This window comes from Exophiala aquamarina (genome assembly GCF_000709125.1).
Source record: "Exophiala aquamarina CBS 119918 chromosome Unknown aczIA-supercont1.4, whole genome shotgun sequence".
NCBI lineage: Eukaryota > Fungi > Ascomycota > Eurotiomycetes > Chaetothyriales > Herpotrichiellaceae > Exophiala > Exophiala aquamarina.
The window spans coordinates 3,886,403-3,907,823 of NW_013550584.1; the positions used below are offsets into that span (position 1 = coordinate 3,886,403).

Below are 21,421 nucleotides of genomic sequence, written 5' to 3' on the forward strand. Positions count from 1 at the left end.
GCTGGTTGCTATTTTGACCCGGACTGATGGTCACAATCTCAAAGAATTCCCAACCGTGGTTGAAAGTCAGGCAAGACTCCCTCTACTATATTGGTTTGCCTCGACGCATCCATGATTTGGTCACCGGTGCAATCCACTGGAATGCACAATCACAATCGCAATACCGAGTACCTCAACCTGTTCCAGCAGTTTGGGTCGGTATGCCAGCCAGGGCCATCTCTCCTTGATCTCCGCGGCCACCTTGACTTGCATCCCCGTCAGTCAACTCACATCTCGACTTCCCACCTCAGGTCCTCCCTATCTTGATGCACTGCACCCCCATCAATATGACAGCTGACAGCCGCGAACCAAGACTCCAAATGGGCTGAGTCTTGCCCGCGCCAAGACCTCGTACTGAAGCCTGGCTTGCTTCGTGATGCTTGCTCTGCCTTTCTGGGCCAGGTTGGAAGCTGGCCAGCAGGGCACGGATAGGCCCCAAAAACAATTGGAAAGAATTCTTGGACCTCAAATTCCCTTCCCATACCGTACACATTCAAACCTATGGCGATTCACCCAATGATGGCGCTGCCAGAAATCTGAATGCTGTGTGCTCCCCACCATCAACACCTTGATCGACTTTTGTACCCAATCTTTCCACCTGCAACATGTCACCAACTATCCATCAGATCCTGGCCTGCAGCTAACATTTCCCGCCGCATGATGTTTGCCTATTCGACCAGCCGGCGACAGGTAAGCCACGTTGAACATTGGGGTCCAACAAACTCACTCCTGATACGGCATATATGAAATGAACATCACCGATCTAGGCCAGATTCAATTTCCACCTCGTTCTTCCTTGGTCGATCTTCATAAGAATGCCGTTCCTTAATATTGCCCTTTAAGCATGCTTGTGGATTGTTGATAACTGGCAAAAGGGTATTGAATTCTTAGCCCGCGCGATTTTAATTGCCTTGTTTACTAACCCGTCTTCCATCCCTATGGTTGTCTAGATCGAGAGCACATACCCACACCACACGCCGACCCTTGACAAAATATCCCAGAAAATGTTGCCCACATCAACAATACGGGACTTTCATTGTATTCCAGACTCATTCTCCTTCTCTTTCGCGGAACCTAGCTCTCGTCAAAGTCATTCTTCTCGGGATTATTACACCTTGACCAATTCGGCATCCTTCGAATCCCTCCTTTTCCATCCCGTACCTTCTCCGTCTTTATGCCTAGAAGAAATGTTGGAACTGTGGCCTATCACTGCGCAACCTCTACATGTTATTCAAAGACATCATCAACAGATTGACAAGCAGCCCTACTCCCGATATCCCACTGATCGTGACTCGATTTCTTCTCTAGTAGACTTTGGCAATTGGATCACTCAGCAGTCTCACAGTCGTTCACCAAGTCTACTGCCACCGACGCCAGAGTTCCTTCGTCAAAACATTTTCACATCGAATTCCAATAGTGTGGAGTGTCCTTTGTCGTCCACCGCTCAAGCTCATCACGAGTCTCACAGAGCCGAGGAAGAGGAAATCACCGTTGGCAAGCGAAGCACAACATCTAATCAACTGGAAACTCTGTCCCTTGAATTTGAACATTCATCTTTTTCATCAAGTAGAACTCGCGCGCGCACCGCAAGAACCATCACTCCTGTTCCATCTCTCACCTACTCACATCACTCCACTGGTTCTTCTCTAGCTGCCGACACTGACTCTCCCCAAGGCCGAGTTAGCATCTTCTCGTCAACTACCCAGGAGCCATCTCCTGCTGATCGTAGAGTGAGCATGAATCATATGGCTCCGAGAGACTTCACTCAAAGGGGCACCTCCGCCCATCCTGATCGCGGACCTTGCCCCAGTATCACACCAGTCTCAATTCTACAGATATATAAAGACGAGAGCCTTGGCCGCGAATCCGCGGGAACAATTACCAATCCAAACTGGAATACCACCCATGTACAGCCTCAGATAAGCCAATACCCACTGCGATCCGTGCTGAATCCCAACCTCATCGAGCCTCGCGTGCGCTCACATATCTGTCAACTACAAATCCCAGATAGTGAAAACGAAGTATCCTACATTGACTGGGACGACGAGGAGGACAAGCGAACGAACCGCAGTGTGTCACGCCTGGCGCGGATGAAAAAGAGCATCACAGATCTCCGTACCGCCGAAAGATTCATCGCCGATGCAGCCACTCGGAGAAACATCATTTTTAAGCCTAGAAAATGTATTAACGCAGTGGACTGCACGCCAGTGCTAGACTTTGACAAACCATGTCGACCTGCTTACTGTAGACTCGCGACGGACAACACAGGACTTCCGCTCCATCAAAAGCAACAACAAGATCGACAAAGAGCTGCCATTGCTCGTGTCGTAGCAGCCGATGAAGCCTCTATGAAGGTGAAGCTCGAGCCCGAGGATTCAAAGCCTTCCACGCCCACCAGTCTAAGCCTCCCGTCCAAGCTCGGCGGTGTCCGCATCTTGGCTCCTGCAAGGCTGAGGTATCAGTTCGGTACCAAGTCGAGTTTAGCTTCCCACAATGGCCACCCACAGCACCAGCAGCAACAACGACGGGAGTATCCTTCCGCCCAAAGCCGAACACCTGCAACGCCAACCCTCCTCCCATCTCCAATGCTCTCGACGGACGTATCACAGCAAACAGAGCAAGAAACGAGCCCGAGACGTCACCGCCGCGGTGGCACGGCCAGTTCCAGCCTCGAAGGATTCACACAGCTCACCTCCACGATTCCTTGTCATCCCCATGGCCTGCCAACACTGACCGCCACGCCGCCAGCACCGTCATCGTTGTTGTTGCCACAGAAGAAGCCAGTCAAGAGAAGGCGCTTTAGCGCGTTCGCGTCTGTTTCGCGCTCGAAAACGGAAGCTACGGCGGCGGCGGCTGCACCTAAAGGAGACCATAGCGAGAGTGTCAACGACAACAGCAAGCGCCCGAGACTCGGACATGGCGTTGTCACGAGATGGGTTCGGCGTGTCTTTAGTGGTGGCGGGGGTTGCGGAAGGGGGAAGGGAAAGGGAAAGAAAGCGAACCGACTTTATTGAATACTACTTCCCTTGCACCCCCCAGTCCCACCTCTCCGTTCATTTGTGATTTGAGATCCATTTGGTGACTGAAGAGTGACTCACTACTTGGTCAGCGAGGAAGAACGGAAAGTGCAAGTCTTGGTCGCATTGTGTTTCCCTTCCGGTAAAGCGTCATATCATGTATCTCGGTGTCTCTTTTCTTTTCTTAATGAGTGTTCGTCGGATACTTGTTTTCCCCGCTCTATTTCTTTTTTGGGAGGTCGAGATGGGCTTCGATTACTTTCGGTAGGAGTTCGAGAGGCAACATGTGATGATGTACCCGCTACGGATGAAGTGAGGGACGTATGGCGTGGAAGGACGATCTTTTGTGCCGCTGGCATATCTGGTAGGAGAGCTCTCGGTCGACAATACAGTCGGAGCCGGGGGCGGACCCAGAACCGAATGAGATGGGAGGGGTCTGGAATAAGGAGCTCCCTTCTGAGGGAATGTTTATGATGGACGCTGGCATGAAAATGGCTACGAACAGGAATATGAAGGAGAATATGAATATGAACGCCTACTTATGTATGAGACGAAGAGAAGACGAGTAATCACTTCGTTACGAGTTACAGTCAGTATGTTAGTACTACCCACCGTCCACAAGCACGACAGGTATCCACACAAACCTCGAGCAGTAAATTAAGTAATGGGGCTCTGAGCACTAGATAGGAGGGTACCTGGCAACGACAACTCTCTTAGTTTTCTGTTGTTTTCCGGGAAGGTCAGTCAGGATATAAGACTACGGAATGGGAAAGGCAAATGTAGCGCTTAGCGCAAGGGTATTTTCGATTATCGGGACTCTGTTTCTCTGTAGAATGGATTTGTCGTCCCTTTCCACCCCATTCGGGGAAGCAAGCCTGGGAATGCCCAAGGCACAAAGTCCCTACCGAAACCAGACCGCTGCGCGCCTGTCACAACAGCAGCGGGTAATCCGATTCACCAGCGGAGAGGATCTTCTTGGTTGCGAAGGCTCTACCCTGAATTGGCCCGGACTGGATGTGAATAATATCTCTTAGGTTTTCGATGCCGCTCATCTACCGAGCTTTGGCTACGGAAGGCCATACTGGTCAGCGAACGGGTTATGCATAGCTTGCGTCCGGCCAGCGGGTATGCTCGATGCTATTAGCTATCTCTGTCGCAGTGTCATTCTCATACACATGTTCAATGAACGCGAGCGTCGTATCGATCGCCGCCGTAACTCCCGAGCCAGAGAAGACATTCCCATCACGCAGCCAACGAGCATGGCTGACCCAGTTGACCTGTGGTCTTAGCGACGTGGTCGCGTTCCACTCCCGCTTGCTTGTCGTCGCACGCCGTCCGTCCAGCACGCCTGCGCGCGCCGCGAGCCCAGCCCCCGTGCATACCGTCACCAGATACTGCAGCTTCGGATACGTCGCGGCGAGGAAGTCGATGTGGGGCTGGATATCGGCCGCGGGGGGTTGGGGAGGTGAATGTGTGTGCGTGGGCGGAATGGATTCAGCGAAGAATGAGTTTGCGCTGTTCATGGCTGTGGCGTGGGGCCGAGTCGATGTGGCGGAGAGGCTGTTCGAGAGGAGGTGCAGGTTCATCTTCTGGTTCAGAGATAGGAGGTTTAGAGGTGATAGGGGCCCGAAGACGTCTATGACCTCAAATGCGGGGAAGAGGATGAAGCCGTAGCTGGTCGGTACTGGTATAGCAGAGGAGATTGGTGTGTTAGTCACGGTGCGTGGAATGGCTTTGGGCTCTTGTGAAGAATGCAGTGGGTGCTGCGAAGTTACTGAGGCGCCTTCCAATTTACGTTTGGTGGTCGCTGTAGTTTCTTTCATGGCAGCCAGTATTGTCCATATGGAGATGAGGCTGCATAGTCTTGACATGGTCGCAATTGAGGTGTCTGGGCTGTTTGCTCTCTGGCTCGAAACACAGTAATGGAAGCAAAAGCTCTGAGTTCGTATCGAGTGGTGTCTGGAAAGTGTGGCAGCCATGAGATCTTTGTGCTTCCTAACCGGAGTATCTGGTCCATGGCCGCCATATCATATGCTGTGTATGTACAGGATACCACCCTAGATTGCGTCACACGTAGTGACTTGGCTCTGCAGCGCGCCTGACTAGGGAGTGCATAGGAAACTGAATATACTTTCACAGTTTCGCGAAGTCCGCGTTGAGAAGTCAGCAGGGGACGCTCCTCTACCATATTCTGCAACATGCCTGGTAAAGCCAATCGCTTACGGGCTTGCATTTTCAACTATAGATTTTCCGAGGGATGCAGAGATCACTTTGAATGTCTTGCGTTGCCAATGCCAAGTCCAAATTCGTAGGAGCAGCCATTTCAAAGCGGTCACGTTGGTTGGAAGTGGGCATGAAACCTGCTCAGCGGGTAAGGTGACGTTGGGCGCTACCAATGATAACACCGGGAAACTTGCTCATAGCAATGATTCCGGTCGCTTCAGCCATAGGTTGCTAGGCGCGATAGACGGTTTATTCTCACACTCTTGAAGCCTTTGTCAGTAAGACTGCGATTGGGCATCTTGTAATTGATATCCTTACAAATTCACAATGGACCGCAAGACCTGGTGCAGCGCAACGACTACTGATAACGGCCTTCAATGGACAAATTTGCTGGGCGTTTCTTGAGACGAGTCGACTGATGTGTTTTCTCTGCTTCGAATACTAAGAGTTGGTCCTCCGCAAGCTTGCGCCTTTCGAGATCTCTAAAAAGGGTCTCAGGAGCCGGCGCCATTCTTTGCTGCTTATGTACGCCTGAGGGGGCCAAAGTAGGACTTCCTAGACTTATGTCTCCGAGTGTTGCCATCCTCACATCCGAAAACCCAAGGTATGCAAGTTTAGTAAAATGGTGGAATGTCGCGTAGAACTGTTCCATGTTGTACGGAGAAACAGTGATGCCATCCAACAGCACTTTCCAGGGCTCTGGCCGCTGAAAATACTCGCGAACAGTTTGGTGGAAGAATTGTGTGCTGGCCTGGATCCAATTGCCTCCAGAGCTGTGGCGGTCAGTGATCTCAATGAGGCCTCCAAATCTGCTTTTAAGCCGTTGTTCCATATATCGACTTCGAGCATTTAACGCACTTAGTGAAAATGCTTCTTTGGGATGACGAAATATTTCGTCATCATCATTTTCTAGGAAAGACAGGATCACCGGCTGAGGTGGATCGTGACTCTCTAACATGATTCGGAATATACGAGCAGCCTGACGATGGTACCTATGGTCAATCATTCGCACCATACGATCATAAAATGAATCGAGTTCCGGAGGTAGAGCCTTAACTCGCTCTTCCAGTTCATGTATCCAATCGAACTGATCTAGTCCATCCAGAAGAGACTTGACAGCAAGACGAACCCACAGGAAGACCCCTCGTGCTTGTGTGACCACACTTTCAACAACCGCTTCGAAACGAATGTTGTAGTCCGTATCCAAGCTTTCCGCAAGAAAGTCATGTGAGGTCAGCTGGCTGTAGACATAATGATATATGTCATTTTTGGTCAAGTCCTGCATCTTAAGGCCTGGTAGTTTCTTGAATGCCGCTGCGAATGCCGCGTGAGGCCTGCTTGATACGCATAGTTTATGCCATTCAGAAGACATGGCATAAGCGCTCGTAAGTTGAGTCATGAGCTGAATCACCTCTCTGTCGGTTCCGGCGAATTCATCAAGCCCATCAATAAAGATACACATTCGTATTTTGCCAATGGTCTTTGACATGACATTTCGAAGAGCTTCAAGCAATTCTGTCAGGGAAAATTGGTAGTTAGCCATGAGGCTTGCGGAAAACGAACGTTCTTTGGCTAACAAAGCTCGGCAAGTTTTTCGAAGTCGTTGCCATTGCGGTTTGAAGGCATCTGCCATCAAATGAGGGTACTGGGTGAAAACCTGATGAAGAAGGTGCCGGAAGAGTCCTACTTGGCTTTTCTCGAGCGTCCCTCCACGATCATAGAAATAAAAATGGCCGATGAATAGGTCATGTTCACCTGCCCAAGAAGAAAGATGTTGACGAGTCTCCGACGCCTGACGAATCGACTTCATGAGTGTGGACTTCCCCGAGCCAGCCTTCCCACTGATCCAGAAGATCCCACCGCCACTGCGTAGCCATGAGATGAACTGAGTCCTGGTAGCTTGGTGAAGTGCCTGGAGATCTTCCTTATGACCTTCGTCATTTGTGATGATGGGCAGAAACTGGTCCTCAAGAATCCATTTGAATGTCAGATCGTAAGGCTCAGCGACCTCTTTGTGGCGATTGTCCATTCTTTCGAACTTGAGTAGTGTGAGGATGACTGGAAACCCAGTAGGTCAGCAACACTTCAGATCAAGTGTGCAATACTTGTATTGACTTACGGACGTTGGTTCGGTCGTTCATCCACTTCTCTATCTGGCAAGTCAATCTGGGTACAATCTAAAGTACACTGTACGCTAAGAGGAGAGGCATTTAGATCTTGCAAGAGTGATGGAGGCACCCTGGTGAAGTTGATCTTCAAGGAATGGGATCGATGTAGACTCACCTTGCTGCTCGACGAATTCGTTCGGCGGTATGATCAATAGAAGCTCCTTCATATATGCGGCCGCAACAGCCGCGGCGTATGGCTGCCAATTTTTGTTCTTGTGAGAATCAGCATAATCGCAAATACCTCAGATGACAAGACCGGGAAAGGCATCCATTAATCCGGCTGCTTCCATGTCGACACAAATTATGTTTAGATCTCGTTTCAGGGCATCACGGGTATAACTGTCTCTGATGACAGTATTTCCGGAACCGATGTTTCCATAGTGAATCTGAGGATCGTGAGAAGTGCGCTTGCTTCGCGCGACGAGTTGTGAAGGGTCGCAATTTTGGCAGGTCAGGCCACCCTGATGGTGATATGAAGTATTGAAGAGTTGGTCTTGAATTACAGCCGGACGAGTATAGTCTTTCGTCATGTTGGGGAACTTCTCTAGCATCTGCGCAAGGAATTGTGGGATCCGGCTTCCTTCTCGTCGATGTAGGGATTTCAATCGTTCAACATTTGCGCTTAGGATGGCCGGAGGGCGGGCTGACATTCCTGTACGCTCAAAACAACCGTATGATGTTCTCTTCCCAAGGTCGTATTGTATGACACCACCGGACACTCCTGAAGGCTGGCTGACCACAACATCTCCTAGCCGAATATCGTGGTCGTCAGCATCAGCAGGAATTCCCCCACCAACACCGACAAGGAAGCAAAACTCCACGAAGGGGAAATCGGAATGCAGCTGGGTTGTCACAGCTGCGGCGATATTATTTCCAATTCGTGGCATAGCGGCCACGACAATTCTATAGGCTCCAATGCGCCCCACAGTGTAGGCTGGCTGGTCGGATCGCCTCAGGCGCGGGCGAAGAGGGTCCACTCCGAGGGGAGGAAGTTGGTACACCTCGTCGAGCAAAGCCTCAACTGGGGCGAGCTCGACGCCCATGGGGCATATACAAGCCACGGTATAGTCATTTCGGGTGCGCTCAGGAGGATTGTAAGATCGGGTCACCCAACTCATGGTGGGAGAGAGGGATTGTTACTCATTGGGAAGGGGTTCGAGGGAGCGGAGGAGACTGCGGGGCGACAGTAGGTGGTAAGAATAGCACAAGACATGTGAACATAGTTTCTGGACATGTGGCACCTTCTGACAATCGAACCGTGAGCAACAAGAAGTCATTGAGGAGGTCAGAATTCTCATGGCGGTAAGGCTGAGGCATGAAGTTGAAATTGGGTCGCAGATTGGGGTCGCCGACGGGAGTATGTCCTAAATTCGAGGCGGTATCACCATTACGGTGGAACATTTACGTCTGAAGTGGCGCTCGAAAACGTGACTTTGGTAGAGCACGTGCCCATAGCGATTTCCGAGACTATATTTCCAATCGACCAATCGTCGACCAATGCAAATCCGTGGGCCAGTTTCATGCCTCCATTGTATGTTGATGGGGCTCAATCGAGAGGATAGATTGCTGAACAAAGTGTCAAGAGGCACATATTGTGAGTGCGTGTAGTTCCTAATCCTCTGTGATGAGTGTTTTCATCTCGCAAGACGTAACGGATAGGGTTTCAAACAACAATGTGGTTGCCTCCCCGTCTCAGCATTTGTGGCAAGGTACCTGCCAGCATGATGGTTTCATTCAGTTACTTCTTGTTCTTTTAGAGCGATAGGAGCATTTGCGGTTGTATCTTGGGGTGTTGTTGGAGCCATTTCGTATAGCCTTGCAATGACATCGGGTCGGATAACATCCTTGCGGAATTGTTCTTGCTGAAGGAGTTCGAGGTTTCTCAGGGTAGCTCCAGGATGGGTAAGATAGTGAACATATTCGGGAGTGCGCCAGTAATTGTAAAGGTAGTTGAGATAGCGGGCGAAACGAGCTGCGTCCGAGTCCTCGGCATCTGCGGCGTGTTGAGGTTTGTTGAGAAGATGTAGATAGGTGATGGCTAGATATTGCAAATACTGGGGATTTGCTAGGCAAAGAACGAACTCAAGCTCTAAGGTGAATCGATGTGATAGTGGGACTGGAGGGGAAGTGGACTCCATGGTGCCAAAGTGGTCGATGGATTTGGTTGGTGAACAGCTGGTAGTGCCAATGATGACAGAGGTTGGTTTGGTATAAATCTTTGAAGCCGAGGTCTGGAGGAGTCGGACAGATGTGGATGGAAGAGGCCTCGTGGACTGTGTTGTGTGTGGTAAGGAGGATTTGGAAACTACGCGATCGGTGCGGCGGGATGACCAACTTAGATTGCCCGCGGGGAGAGCCGGCCGTCACCAACGCAGGTCAAGTGCAAGAAGGACAGGCTCGGACGCCTTAGAGGTACGCGTACGAATGGAGAGCCTCGTCGGAGTCGTACTCGTGCTTGGTCTAGTCAATGATAGTCGATGTCAGATAAGGTGCATCATAGGTGGAAAGGATAGCCATGCCAGAGTATGCAGCACCAAACCCTGAAAAAGTACTCGCCGCAGTGTGGGGCAGAAAGAGTCGCAGTCGCGTCCCAGGAACAACAAGGTGTGACCGTGTGGGTGTGGATGCTAAAGTGGGTGTTGGACGTGTCGGGTTATACAGTAGTTTGAAGAGCAGGGATGCGGAGGTCAAGGGATTGTTGATCTGATGTTGATCTGGTGGAATCGAGGAAGCATGGAGCAATGGGCAAATTTGAATGGCGATCTCGGGATGAAATGTGATGAGTGTCCTCGGAACAAGCTGTCATGCGATGAACCAGAGGTATCTCCTTCACCAAGGGGTGCATTGGTGACAGTCGCATGACAGAACACGGTCCTGCATCGAGATTGCGAGGGAGTAATAGAGATGGAGGGGAAGAAGGGGAGAACCGGCTGTGGCAGAGGCTGCGTTGGCGACTATCACACAAGGTTACCAGGTCATAACCATCAGCTACGAGTAACTGCTGGGGGGCCAAGGACAGCAACTTTGGGTGCAAACACCGGATTGACACGGGTTAAGAATGGACCGGGGCGGTGGGCACTTGGGCAGGCACTTGGGCAGGCACTTGGGCAGGCACTTGGGCACAACCTCGCCCACTTGAGGGTCTGAAATACCTGGGCATCTCGGCGTGGAGGGTGAGGCTATGCTCTGGCCACCAGACACAGGTCGATGGGAGCCAGAAATAAGCGACGTGGCCCCTCACCTTTAACTAAATTAGCTCGGACCACGCCTAAAGCTCATTTTCCGGCGGCCCCTCACCTTCATCACTAAGCATGGCCGCTTAACTAAGTTTAGTCTCTTGTTAGGTATACTCGGAGTAGCTACTGTACAGTACGACCCTGGCGAGGTCTGTTCCACCCTCCGACTCCAACATTCCACCTGAGACCTCCTCAACCCTTCACCCTCCCTTACTCACTCACATCGTCTCCTATTCTCATCCTCCTTTGTTCATCACTTCTCCTTCCAACTCATTGTTGCTACACTGCATCCTCTACTCCTGTATTCTCTCACCTCACCCGTACTCACCTTCTTACCGCTCCAAATTGGATATTCTCGCTGGTCTGCGCATCTGCTGCTGCGTCACCCTGTCTCTTCCTCCTCCCTGCGGAAAAGGGGCCCCGTACTAAACAAAGCCACTCCCACTCGCGCGACCCACCTCCACTTCCACTCTCTCTCTGTCTTGGTCCTTCAAGTTCTTCAGAGACCCAAGGACAAAGGACCTGACTTGGTCTTCTTCCATCCTCGACTCACAACTTGCACGCACATCCATCGCATCCACAAGACGCTCCCTGACCACGCCCGAACAACCAGCCGCCCGTGCAACCGCCATCTGTCGCCATGGCACAGTTGTCGCCTGCGATCGGTATGTTCCCTCGTCTTCTGCACACTGCTTGGTCTCTTTTTGTTCGCTCTACCCTCTGCTGTCTTTTGTAGCTTCCAAAGCCACTCAAAGGCTCCAAACTGACTTGTTTTCCAGAGTCTGGCTCCGCCACCCTGGCTTCAAACAACCCATTCCGCAATCGTGTCTCTCCAACCTCTACAAGTCCTTCGCTAGGTCCTATCGGACTTGCAACCACAACCAATCCTTTTCTCGATGCAAGTGAGATCACCTTGGCCGGTTCAGCCACCAAAACGTCTCCCGCTTCGCTTGCAGCAAATCCCAAACCTGCCGCAGCTAACACTACTGCCGATATATTTGTACGGTTGAACCCAGCGGTTTCTTTAGTCTATCCTTCTAATGTTCAACCTAGGCCGGTTTAGACATCAGCGATAGCGCAAGGTCCCGTCCCCGAGATCAGCCACCCGCGAAAGGGCCTCCGAGACGAGAGAATGCTCCCCCTCACGCAAGAATGCCTCCACCACGTCACAAACTCAGTGCTTCAGACGAGGAGCGAAGACGCCAACAAAGAAAAAATCGTGGCCACCCCAAAGGAGAACTAGATATCTTTGCAGACCCCCCCGATGTCAGCCGGCCCCGTGAAAGGCGCCCTCACCGTCGAAACTCGGAATCTTCCATCCGCGAGAAACCAAAAGACATGGACCCAGAAGCTGAGAAGAGGCGACGTGAAAGAAGACTTCGCGAGGGCAAAAGCTCAAGCAAATCCAAACAGCCCTCTCGAAAGTTGGACATTATCGACAAGTTGGATGTCACAAGCATTTATGGCACAGGACGCAAGTGACCCCTGTTCGACGTTACGAGCATCGGCTGACCTTCTACAGTATTCCATCATGATGGACCTTTTGACGCCTGTAACCCACACCGCAACCGCAAAGGGTCTCGACAGGCTCCCATGCAAGCATTCCCCAAAAACTCGACAAATATGCAGTTGGGGGGTTCTGGTCCAGTGAACGCCAAGCTGAATCTAGATCGATATCATGGCACTGAGATGGAGGCCCATAACGACTACAACGAGGCCGCCATCGCAGAAGGCGAAGAAGACGACTATCGCCGGCCTCTGCCTGAGCGCAGCGCCAGTTTTAATCCTACCGCACGTGTTGAACCCGTCCATGGCAGCCTGTCAGCGGGCCTTGGAACGAGCACTTTTCTAGAGGGAACACCGGCTAGTCGAGCGGCTATCCAACGACGTGAAAGTGAATATGAGGCCGCTCAACGAGAAGCCAATACAAATGGCCTTTCCCGAACCAAGAGTTTGGCTCAGAGAATCAAATCGGTCCGTCCCAAAATCTCCGATGGACCCCGCGTCAATTCCCCCGAACCAGCCGGAACACCTACCAGTCCACTTGGCTCTGGCCGACCCGATCAAAATTCAGCCAATCCTTTCTTCAAGGATTATGACAAGGACTATGAAAAGAAGGGGGCCCAGATCGCGTTTGCTGAAGAACAACAGAAGACCGGCCGGGCTCGAGCACCTAGCAGCCCCAGACGAGGATTGGGTTTGGGTTTAGAGCGCAAAGTGACTGGTGAAAGTGCAGCTCCGACGGAAGAAAGTAAACCCAGCACTGGAGTTGGCTTTCTAACGCGGATGAAGAGCATGAAAGGCGCACGCAAGACTCGTGAGCGACGAAACACTGAAACGTCGTGAACTGGTGAGCAAGCCTTTGAGGTCTTTTGCTTTTCTTTTTCTTGGGGATTGGTTCAATATGGTTGGGCACATTGACAGGCCATTGCATGCATGAAGGCGTTTTCTTGGCATGATTATGAAGGGAAAATTCAGAGTGGCCTGCCTTTTTCTCCGCCTGATGGCTACGCATGCAATGACCTGATGAGACGAGCAACCTAGCTATGACAGTGTGAAAGGAATGCGCAAGGCGAGAATGCCAACGTCCTCGAATACTGGAAGTGATGGAATATGGGTCGTTGTGAATGGAACTTCCTTCCATGGTACAAAGCTTGAAGCGGGTCTTCACTTCAAAGACCCGACTTCGAGGGGCAGAGATAGTCATCCGGTCTTGGGAAACACTGCATGGATGAACGATGGATGAGCCACGAAGGGGCCATACGGAGTCAGAACGGCTGATCCGGGATGAGGTGCCGATTCAGTCGCAAATCGATAGATGAATTGAAAGCCTCCCATCATACCGCCAATTCTTCGGTCTCGATCCTAATCAATACACTGTCACTCTCAGCCACCGTCGAGCTCGAACGTGTCTTTGCCCGACCAGAATGTGGAGATGCTCAGACATTTAAAAGCTGGACACCTGGTCTACTGGATGTGTCCTGTTCTAGTGCTATTGCCGTCCTCCTAACAGCCTGGGGAGTGAGATGATAGCTATGGCAGATAGGCTTAGCTACCTAATTAACAACTTCGCGTACTTGACATGGGAGCACAGCCTTGTGATGGTGCAACACCAGGGCGTTGAGTTTCTTGGCCAACAGTTCGCCTTGCTTCGATTCTAATTAATATGGCAGCAGCTGTTCCGTTCCACTTCTGCACCTTTGTATAGGCACGTGTTCAACATCACCCTCTGGATCTCCCCTCAGCCATGCCTTCTTGGCAGATACTCGTATGCTTTAGCGACGTTCTTCGTCCGCGGCGATAGGAGCGACACGTCCAACACTCTCACTGGCAACGACATACCATGCCCATTCTCATCTCCATCTTGCAAACCGTCATTATTTCACCTTGCCACTCACCGCCTTCCTCTCCCTGCCAACCCTCCTCACCTCCAACGCACAACCCGCCCAAGCCAGCACCAACGCCGTCGCAAAGATCTTCAACTGAGGAAACCCCTCGCCAAACTCCGGATCCACCGCCAATGTCTCCGGATAAAACCACGCCGCTAGCCCAGTCACATAGTACACGCTGCCAAAGATCGTTGCGGTCACGGCGGAGTCGATCGTGCTGTCGCGCCATGTATAGTACAGGCACGCGAGGCCCAGGCACACGCCCATCGACATGGTCTGGCCGTTGTGGAATTTGGCGTGCGGTGGCCAGCGCGGGTTGAACAGGTGAGTTTCGTTGTAGTCTGCGACAAAGGCCCCAGGCGGCAGAGCGGCGCCCACCAAGGTTAGGAGGAGTCGGCCGGGGGTTATGCGCGCTACCATGTTGATACACTGGATTTGGGGAGGGGAGGGCGACTGTAAGGTCTTGTCCTCTAGGTGGAATATAGGATAGGATGGTCGGGATGTTTGGCACTCCCTCCTACCGTCGATCTCGGTGATGGATGGGTATTCCTGGGTCCAGGGCCGCAGTAGTCGAGGAACTTTGAGAACGGCTCTGCCTGAGCACCTACCGTGGTATTTGACAGAAATCACCAGGCAGCAGAATGTCCAGATGAATTACGAGGATAGATGGCCTGGATGTTGGTGGCTTAAGAGGGGACGGAAAGACGGACGTCGGCTGCAAGCGATCTTGGCATGGCATGGACGAGGTGTATGTATGTATGTCTCGCATACAGAATATATGCACGACGATGAAACAAATACCCAGGCGGGTGACCAATCTGAGCGCAAGCCGTCGTAAATGAAGCTCACATGGAATACGTCTATTCCTCATTGCGTCAAGACTACGGCCGGGCTGTCTTCGTGCGGAAATCCCACAGTTCGCTCTTGTGCAGCACCTCCCGCACAGGTTGCCTTACATGTCCCCAGCTATTCCTTCGTTCGTATATCAGCTCGGTGTGACGCTGCTTGATCGGGCCCGAGCAAATGCGCGGAGCCGAGGCGTCTGCTTCGATATGTAATCGCCTCTCATGCTTGAAAATGCTTACTTGCTTAGAAGTTATGGACGGCTTTCGAAGTCCAGAATACCCCAAGCATCGCACGTCCCCGAAGTTGGTGCGGTTGTTTTCACAATTGTACCCCGTCCGTTGAGGCAGAAACCAAAGTCGTTTCAACAGCTTAGCCGAGTGTGGCTCACTTCGTTCTCTTCATATCCTCAAACATTGAGTGCAATACTAGTCACCCGCCGTTGATAATGTGTTAGTGGATCTTGATTCTAGTGGCCTGGCCTAGCATCATGGTCTTGTTGCGCCGATTGGACGGAGGGACACTTGTGGCTCGTTCTCATCCACGGAAGTGATAAATCGCGCCGGCACCGGATAGGATGAACTCTCCAAGTGGAAAGCCTGAAAATGGATCTGGATCCCAATACCACCCGATCGAAAACGCAAACCAGTGGGCGAAGTCAGGGCCCGCTGTCTCTGAGGTAAGGACAAAGGTAAGCATGAGCGTCCCCAGTGCTGTCTTATATAACTGGGGGCAGAGTGGTAAGCACTTACCATGGGCGAAGCGAACCAGCACCTCACTTCCCAAGAAATTCTCCTCGTACAAACGAAGCGACCCCCCTTTGCAGCCACAAGGCAATGTTCACACCGACGTCAAGCACAGAATGGCCGACTCTGGCTCTGCCTGAACTGATCAAGGCTCCTATCAATCGGGCTTTTGAGATTGATGATACCAAAGCCGACGACTGTGGGCAACGATTGGCACAGGAGATATTCTCTTCCAGTAGCCGAATGGTCATTAACAAACGCACGTTCTCTTGGCCGGGTGGTATGTGTTGATGATTCTTAAAACGGACCAAAGTGCTGTTTTGCGCGGCGTCGGGCAGATCACAGTAGGTGTCGAAAGATTTCTGACAAGGTCAGGGCGAAGGCCCTTTCTTCTCCCAGCGGCCTTGTACCCGCATAAGCGCTGCATTGCGTCTGAAATCATCACCTACCAGAACAGCACACCAAGCTATCCACTCACAATTGGTAGAAATCGCCGAGACACAAACCGCGACCTGGAAGATCCTGAGCGCGCGGCGACACGTTGTGACCAAAGTCTTTACGGATGGACCAGGCAGTGACACTTTTATGTTCTTCGGAACCGTGACTTGGACCTTCAACGATGGGAAAGTGGTGGAAGCCCAGTTTGCGAACCGATGGATTGTTGAAGGCGCTGATACTGAAAACTCCGGAGATCCTGCTTTTCCAGGCTTTAGTGGTAGGTTCCTGATTACTGCATCCCTTTCGGTGGAGGATCCTTCGTGATCGTGGTTGCAATTTCACCTCAAGAGAACATGAAAGGAGGGGTTGAAAGGCAATGCAATGATGTTTGGCAATGCCTTGTCAGATTCACACATGCTGATATTGTTGGGAATAGGATTTGGGGGAGTTCGAAACTGAGGCGAAGAGGCAACTGGCTCGACAACAGCAGACGTGATCATTTGGTGGTTGACGGAGTCTATCGTAAACGGAGTGCATGGTACAGAAGACCGAATCACGTCCCATAGGATTACTCCTGCCCAACTGGTGTAAACCCGTCCAGATGTCCCCTGACTGTGGCAGCCTTGTGCAAGTATAGCACCAGTCGGTTATCATGCCAGCAACAAATCTATTTATCATCGTACCGCTCTCATTGAGGCTTCGACATACCGAGCATCACATGCTTCAGGTCACCGCGCTACAAACCCTTCCAGCTCTAAGTAGTATTATTAGTCGTGTTCCTGGCTCACCTATCCAACTCCACCGAATCAGCTCTGGTCCTGTAATTCTCCGTCTTGGAACCACGTTTCTCACGCACCAATCACAACCTCCCGCTATCATGAATCTCCCGCTTCCACGTTTTCCATCCTTGGAGAACATTTGGTCTCTTTTTCTCCTCATGCCATGTTACAGTGAGTAAGTGCGCTCATGCCGATCGCCCCGAAGCGAGAGCTGGAAGCTCCTCCGATGTAGCTACTATCATGAGATATTAAAAGCATGGATCCGCGATAGCGACCACACTGAGAGGTTTTCTCCGTCATGCAGCAGCAGGCCTCACACACTGCCGCGACATCAACAATATCTAGATATTACGAGGGCTTACTCACCGACGTCTTCACCTCGTGGAATACATTTCTTGGGCATTTCTGGCCCCCTCAAGACAACGGAATGGCGAAGAGACTGCTCGACGTCGTCTTGGTCGGCGCCGTCTCCAAAGGGGTCGCTGGTGCCTCACAATGCGCAGCGTCAACTGGCTCCCAAATCGATCTGGGCTGGCATGCGCCAAATGCCAGTGCCATCAATGATCTCGGCTCGGTGGTCAATGGAACGGGAGTCTATGGATTCATCTTCAACTCGTCCCTGACACCCGCCACGTCGGGCTACAGCACGTACAACTGGTGCAACATGCCACATGTCAGGCCGCAGGAGTATGTGGTGCCACCAAGCGAGTTGAAGCTTGAGTACGTCGAGGTGGTAAGTACTTGTCCTGAAATACATATCTGCTATTCTGTTCTTCGTTTTGAGAATCCCAAGACCACTCTGTATTCACATGACCCACCAACTTCCAGATCCACCGGCACCACAAACGCACTCCCTACGCGGCCAACACATTCCCGCGCGAGACCTACTCTTGGTCTTGCGCCGACGCCGCACTGTTCTACTACGGCACGCCGCGCCCAGACGGGACCTCGGCGCAGATAAACTGGCAAGTGGCCACCTCAGACTCGAACCCGCTCGCGCCCGACGGCTTCAACGGCAGCTGCCAATTCCCGCAGATCTCAGGCCAAGGGCTCAACGACTCGCGGCAGCACGGACAGGACCTCTTCGACGTGTACCACGGCCTGCTGAACTTCTTGCCCGCAGAGTACGACCCCAAGAAAGTCGCGTACCGCGTCACCAACAACGTCATCACGTCGCAGGTCGTCGGCCAGGTCATCGAGGGCCAGTTCCCCAAACAGCTGACCAATGCGCCCATCGGCGTCTCCATCCAGCCCGCGTCCATCGACTCGCTCGAACCAGCCTACACCTGCGCCACGGCCGACACCCTCCGCGCGGCGTACGGCGTAGGCAGCCACGCGGCGAATTGGACGCAGCATCTGAACGCATCGGCGGCGCTGTTCGCAAAGCTCGACGCCGTGTCTGGCGTGAACACGACCGCCCCGGCCTGGCACAACTGGTTCGACCACTACTTCGACAACCTGAGCGCGCGCCTGTGCCATCAGAAGCCGCTGCCCTGCGCGGCTGCGAATTCGTCCAACTGCATCACCGACGAGGAGGCGGAGGCGGTCTTCCGTGCCGGCATCTATGAGTATAGCTTCATCTACCGTGACGCGCCGCAGTCGCTAGCCGCGAGTACCGCTGGCTTCGGGATCTGGATGGCCGAGCTGGCGGGCCATTTGCGAGGTGTAGTGAATACGGCGACTGGCGGCGCCGGGGATGGCGGGGATGGCGGGATCTTGTACAGGCATAATGTCGCGCACGATGGTTCCATCTCCAGACTCCTCTCGATCCTCCAGCTCGACGTCATGGTCTGGCCCGGCATGGGCAGCGAGGTCGTCTTCGAACTATACAGTCGCAACGCCTGCTACTTTTTGAGGGTGCTTTGGGGTGGTCAAGTCTTGCGGAGCTCGAACCCCAGTCTCGGGAGGTTGGATCTTGTCCCGGTGCAGAAGTTCTTGGACTATGTTGATGGCTTGGTCGGCGTCAAGGCCCAGAAAGTGCCGGGGTTGTGTAAGGGTTGATGCAATGGGGATGGATATATTGATGGATATATGCCGCTTTTCATGATTCAAGTGCCCACGTTGCCCCCTCTTCCCTCTTGCTTGTTCTGACTCATGCTTTCTTTCACTCTCATTCTTCCGTATCGTCTTGTAAGGCTGCCCCTTACCGGACCACTACCCACCAGCCACTAACCCATATTGATCACTTTGCAGTAGAGCACACAGACCTGTGATCGCGATTGGTTCAAAAAATGGCTCAAAGTGTCTTCGTCCGGCGGCGAGCGGTCCTTTGCTTCTGGAAGATAAGGGCAAGAGTCTACGACACGACTCTAGTCGGAGGATAAAGAGACGCTCATTCTGCACATACAAGGATTCCATCAGCACCAACAGCCTGTCTCCACCCCATACATTGTCCTAAATCTTGCCCCCCCCAAACACCCCTACGATAAGAGTGATGAACTTGTAGCCCACGTACATCCTTTTCATCTCAGTCTGCTAGCCAAAACTAAGGTAGAGGAGTATCGGGTAACTTCAGCTGTTAATGAAGCAGTTGAATAACAACGATCTGAGGAAGGGTGGAGGTTATGATATAATTATATGTTTTGAGTAGGGTCGTTTTAAGTATACTTGCATGTGTTTGCGTTCCTATTTAGGTGCGGCGTGGGAACCTACCTTGCTACCCCTCCTCCTTCCGGTGATACTTGCAAAGCGGTTATAAGTCTGAGCCCGGATTATAGAGAAAAGCCCTCTCCTCATTACTTATTGCCTCGCTAGGCGATGCGGGCAAGCATTACGGCCCCAAGTTCACTATACTCTAAGAAGGGCTTCGCGTTACATACGCCGCCACTCACGTTCCTCAAGTTGGACGGCAATGAGGTCATTACAACTGCCATCACAACGGTCATCACATCAAATATCTTCGATACCTGATAACGCGGGGACGTAAGGTTGGCGGTAGTGTGCATGCCTACATAACGCTCGCAGCAGCCTTGGAACACTCTAGGTTACTCTTTGTAGCTCGAGCTCTCTGAAGTTGGAATACCATCATCGGAACAGCCCACGCCAACCATATGAACAGAAAGCCGTGTCTCTGTTGCTTGTCACCGCAGCTTGAGGTGCTCACTATCCCCCGTCAAGCATGACGGATCCCCTCTCTATCGCCGCCAGCGTAACGGGCTTCGTTTCACTCTCCCTCCAAGTTACCGAGTCTCTATACAAATATTATGAGTCCTACAAACATCGTCGTGATGAATTGGCACAGATGGCTCAAAGGCTTCATGCTGTTTGTCAGAATCTCAAACTACTTGAGGGAATAGTTGCAGCCCGGAAATGGCCGCCAGGCGAGCAGGACATCCTTCAACGAGTTGATTCAAGCATCTCCGATTGGAAAGGAATTATTCAAGATCTACAAGAACAACTCGACAAGTTTGAGAATGAGCCCCAGGCAACGCTCAAGGAGACGATCCGGGTTGCTGGGCGTAGTGCAGCTTATCCATTTCGCCAGAGGACTCTCATAAAGTTAGCTGTCGATGTGGATGCACTCCAGAAGAGTTTATGTATGACTCTGCAGCTACTACAGGTGAAGGACTACGCTATACTCGGGAACGACCTTGAGGATATTAAAAACATCCTTAAAATTGCTCAAGCACATAATGTGACTAACGGTGTAAATATATGGCTGAAGTCGCCAGATGTATCAGTGGACTATAACAGCGCTTCTGAGAAGCGACATTCACAGACGGGTCAGTGGCTAACTAAGGATATAGCTTATCGCGAATGGCTGAGGCGTGATAACTCTCTCCTCTGGCTCCATGGTCCCTCAGGCTGTTGAAAGTCGATTCTATTGTCGACAGCGATCCAACATACCTGGCGCTATGCGCAGTCACAACCTGAATGCGCTATTGCGTACTTCTTCTACACCTTTCAAGATAAGTCGAAACAAGACGCCTCTGCTCTCCTACGCGCGATTCTATTACAACTCTGCCACCAAGTAACGGGATTTGAGGCCGAATTGACTCGTCTCGCCAGCAATTACACCAACGGGCCCCCTCCACCGCAGGTGCTTGTGGAGTATCTTCACTCAGCTATCGCTAGGAAACAGCACGTCTACCTACTTGTCGATGCCTTAGACGAGGTCCCTCAGAGCGCTAGAGGAGGGGATGTGCTCCCTACTATTCAGACAATCCGCGATTGGAAACTACCAGGCCTACATCTACTAGTCACAAGCCGTGATGTTGTGGATATTCGCCAGTCTCTCCAAGCTACCGGCGAGGCGGCTATTAATTTACGGAACGATAGTGTCAATAAGGATATATCGCAATATGTATCGGACATACTAAAGTTCGATCCACAACTGTCTCGGTGGGGAGAGCACTGCGAAACAATCAGAGAGCATCTATCACTAAAGGCCGACGGGGGGTAGGTAGTGGTTTCTTTGATGATAGATATATACGCATCTAAGTTAACGCGATGCAGCTTCAGATGGGTAAATTGCCAGCTTGACCTTCTAAGGGAGGGTCCCCGAACCTCTAGACGCCTCCAATCAATCCTTAATTCTTTGCCG

The 21,421-nt window shown here is 51.8% G+C and overlaps 10 protein-coding genes across 10 annotated transcripts; 5 read left to right on the top strand and 5 right to left on the bottom strand.

Annotated features, from left to right (window-relative positions):
- Positions 1-1,226: 1,226 nt before the first annotated feature.
- On the top strand, positions 1,227-3,053 carry A1O9_06496 (uncharacterized protein; the record flags this gene model as incomplete). The annotated part of the gene is made up of 1 exon (XM_013405706.1): positions 1,227-3,053. The coding sequence occupies one exon, from the start codon at positions 1,227-1,229 to the stop codon at positions 3,051-3,053; it is 1,827 nt and encodes a 608-aa protein (XP_013261160.1).
- Positions 3,054-4,153: 1,100 nt separating this feature from the next.
- Positions 4,154-4,927, bottom strand: A1O9_06497 (uncharacterized protein; the record flags this gene model as incomplete). Its single annotated transcript, XM_013405707.1, has 1 exon — positions 4,154-4,927. One exon carries the CDS (start codon positions 4,925-4,927, stop codon positions 4,154-4,156), a length of 774 nt encoding a protein of 257 aa, XP_013261161.1.
- Positions 4,928-5,637: 710 nt separating this feature from the next.
- On the bottom strand, positions 5,638-7,308 carry A1O9_06498 (uncharacterized protein; the record flags this gene model as incomplete). The annotated part of the gene is made up of 1 exon (XM_013405708.1): positions 5,638-7,308. The coding sequence occupies one exon, from the start codon at positions 7,306-7,308 to the stop codon at positions 5,638-5,640; it is 1,671 nt and encodes a 556-aa protein (XP_013261162.1).
- Positions 7,309-7,689: 381 nt separating this feature from the next.
- Positions 7,690-8,565, bottom strand: A1O9_06499 (uncharacterized protein; the record flags this gene model as incomplete). Its single annotated transcript, XM_013405709.1, has 1 exon — positions 7,690-8,565. One exon carries the CDS (start codon positions 8,563-8,565, stop codon positions 7,690-7,692), a length of 876 nt encoding a protein of 291 aa, XP_013261163.1.
- A 612-nt stretch (positions 8,566-9,177) lies between these two features.
- A1O9_06500 (uncharacterized protein) lies at positions 9,178-9,585 on the bottom strand (the record flags this gene model as incomplete). Its single annotated transcript, XM_013405710.1, has 1 exon — positions 9,178-9,585. One exon carries the CDS (start codon positions 9,583-9,585, stop codon positions 9,178-9,180), a length of 408 nt encoding a protein of 135 aa, XP_013261164.1.
- A 1,738-nt stretch (positions 9,586-11,323) lies between these two features.
- On the top strand, positions 11,324-11,746 carry A1O9_06501 (uncharacterized protein; the record flags this gene model as incomplete). Its single annotated transcript, XM_013405711.1, has 2 exons — positions 11,324-11,348; positions 11,463-11,746. The coding sequence occupies 2 exons, from the start codon at positions 11,324-11,326 to the stop codon at positions 11,744-11,746; spliced, it is 309 nt and encodes a 102-aa protein (XP_013261165.1).
- A 201-nt stretch (positions 11,747-11,947) lies between these two features.
- Positions 11,948-13,029, top strand: A1O9_06502 (uncharacterized protein; the record flags this gene model as incomplete). Its single annotated transcript, XM_013405712.1, has 2 exons — positions 11,948-12,161; positions 12,206-13,029. 2 exons carry the CDS (start codon positions 11,948-11,950, stop codon positions 13,027-13,029), a joined length of 1,038 nt encoding a protein of 345 aa, XP_013261166.1.
- Positions 13,030-14,060: 1,031 nt separating this feature from the next.
- On the bottom strand, positions 14,061-14,492 carry A1O9_06503 (uncharacterized protein; the record flags this gene model as incomplete). Its single annotated transcript, XM_013405713.1, has 1 exon — positions 14,061-14,492. One exon carries the CDS (start codon positions 14,490-14,492, stop codon positions 14,061-14,063), a length of 432 nt encoding a protein of 143 aa, XP_013261167.1.
- A 2,813-nt stretch (positions 14,493-17,305) lies between these two features.
- A1O9_06504 (uncharacterized protein) lies at positions 17,306-18,879 on the top strand (the record flags this gene model as incomplete). The annotated part of the gene is made up of 2 exons (XM_013405714.1): positions 17,306-17,611; positions 17,707-18,879. 2 exons carry the CDS (start codon positions 17,306-17,308, stop codon positions 18,877-18,879), a joined length of 1,479 nt encoding a protein of 492 aa, XP_013261168.1.
- Positions 18,880-19,996: 1,117 nt separating this feature from the next.
- On the top strand, positions 19,997-21,280 carry A1O9_06505 (uncharacterized protein; the record flags this gene model as incomplete). The annotated part of the gene is made up of 2 exons (XM_013405715.1): positions 19,997-20,600; positions 20,712-21,280. The coding sequence occupies 2 exons, from the start codon at positions 19,997-19,999 to the stop codon at positions 21,278-21,280; spliced, it is 1,173 nt and encodes a 390-aa protein (XP_013261169.1).
- Positions 21,281-21,421: the final 141 nt, after the last annotated feature.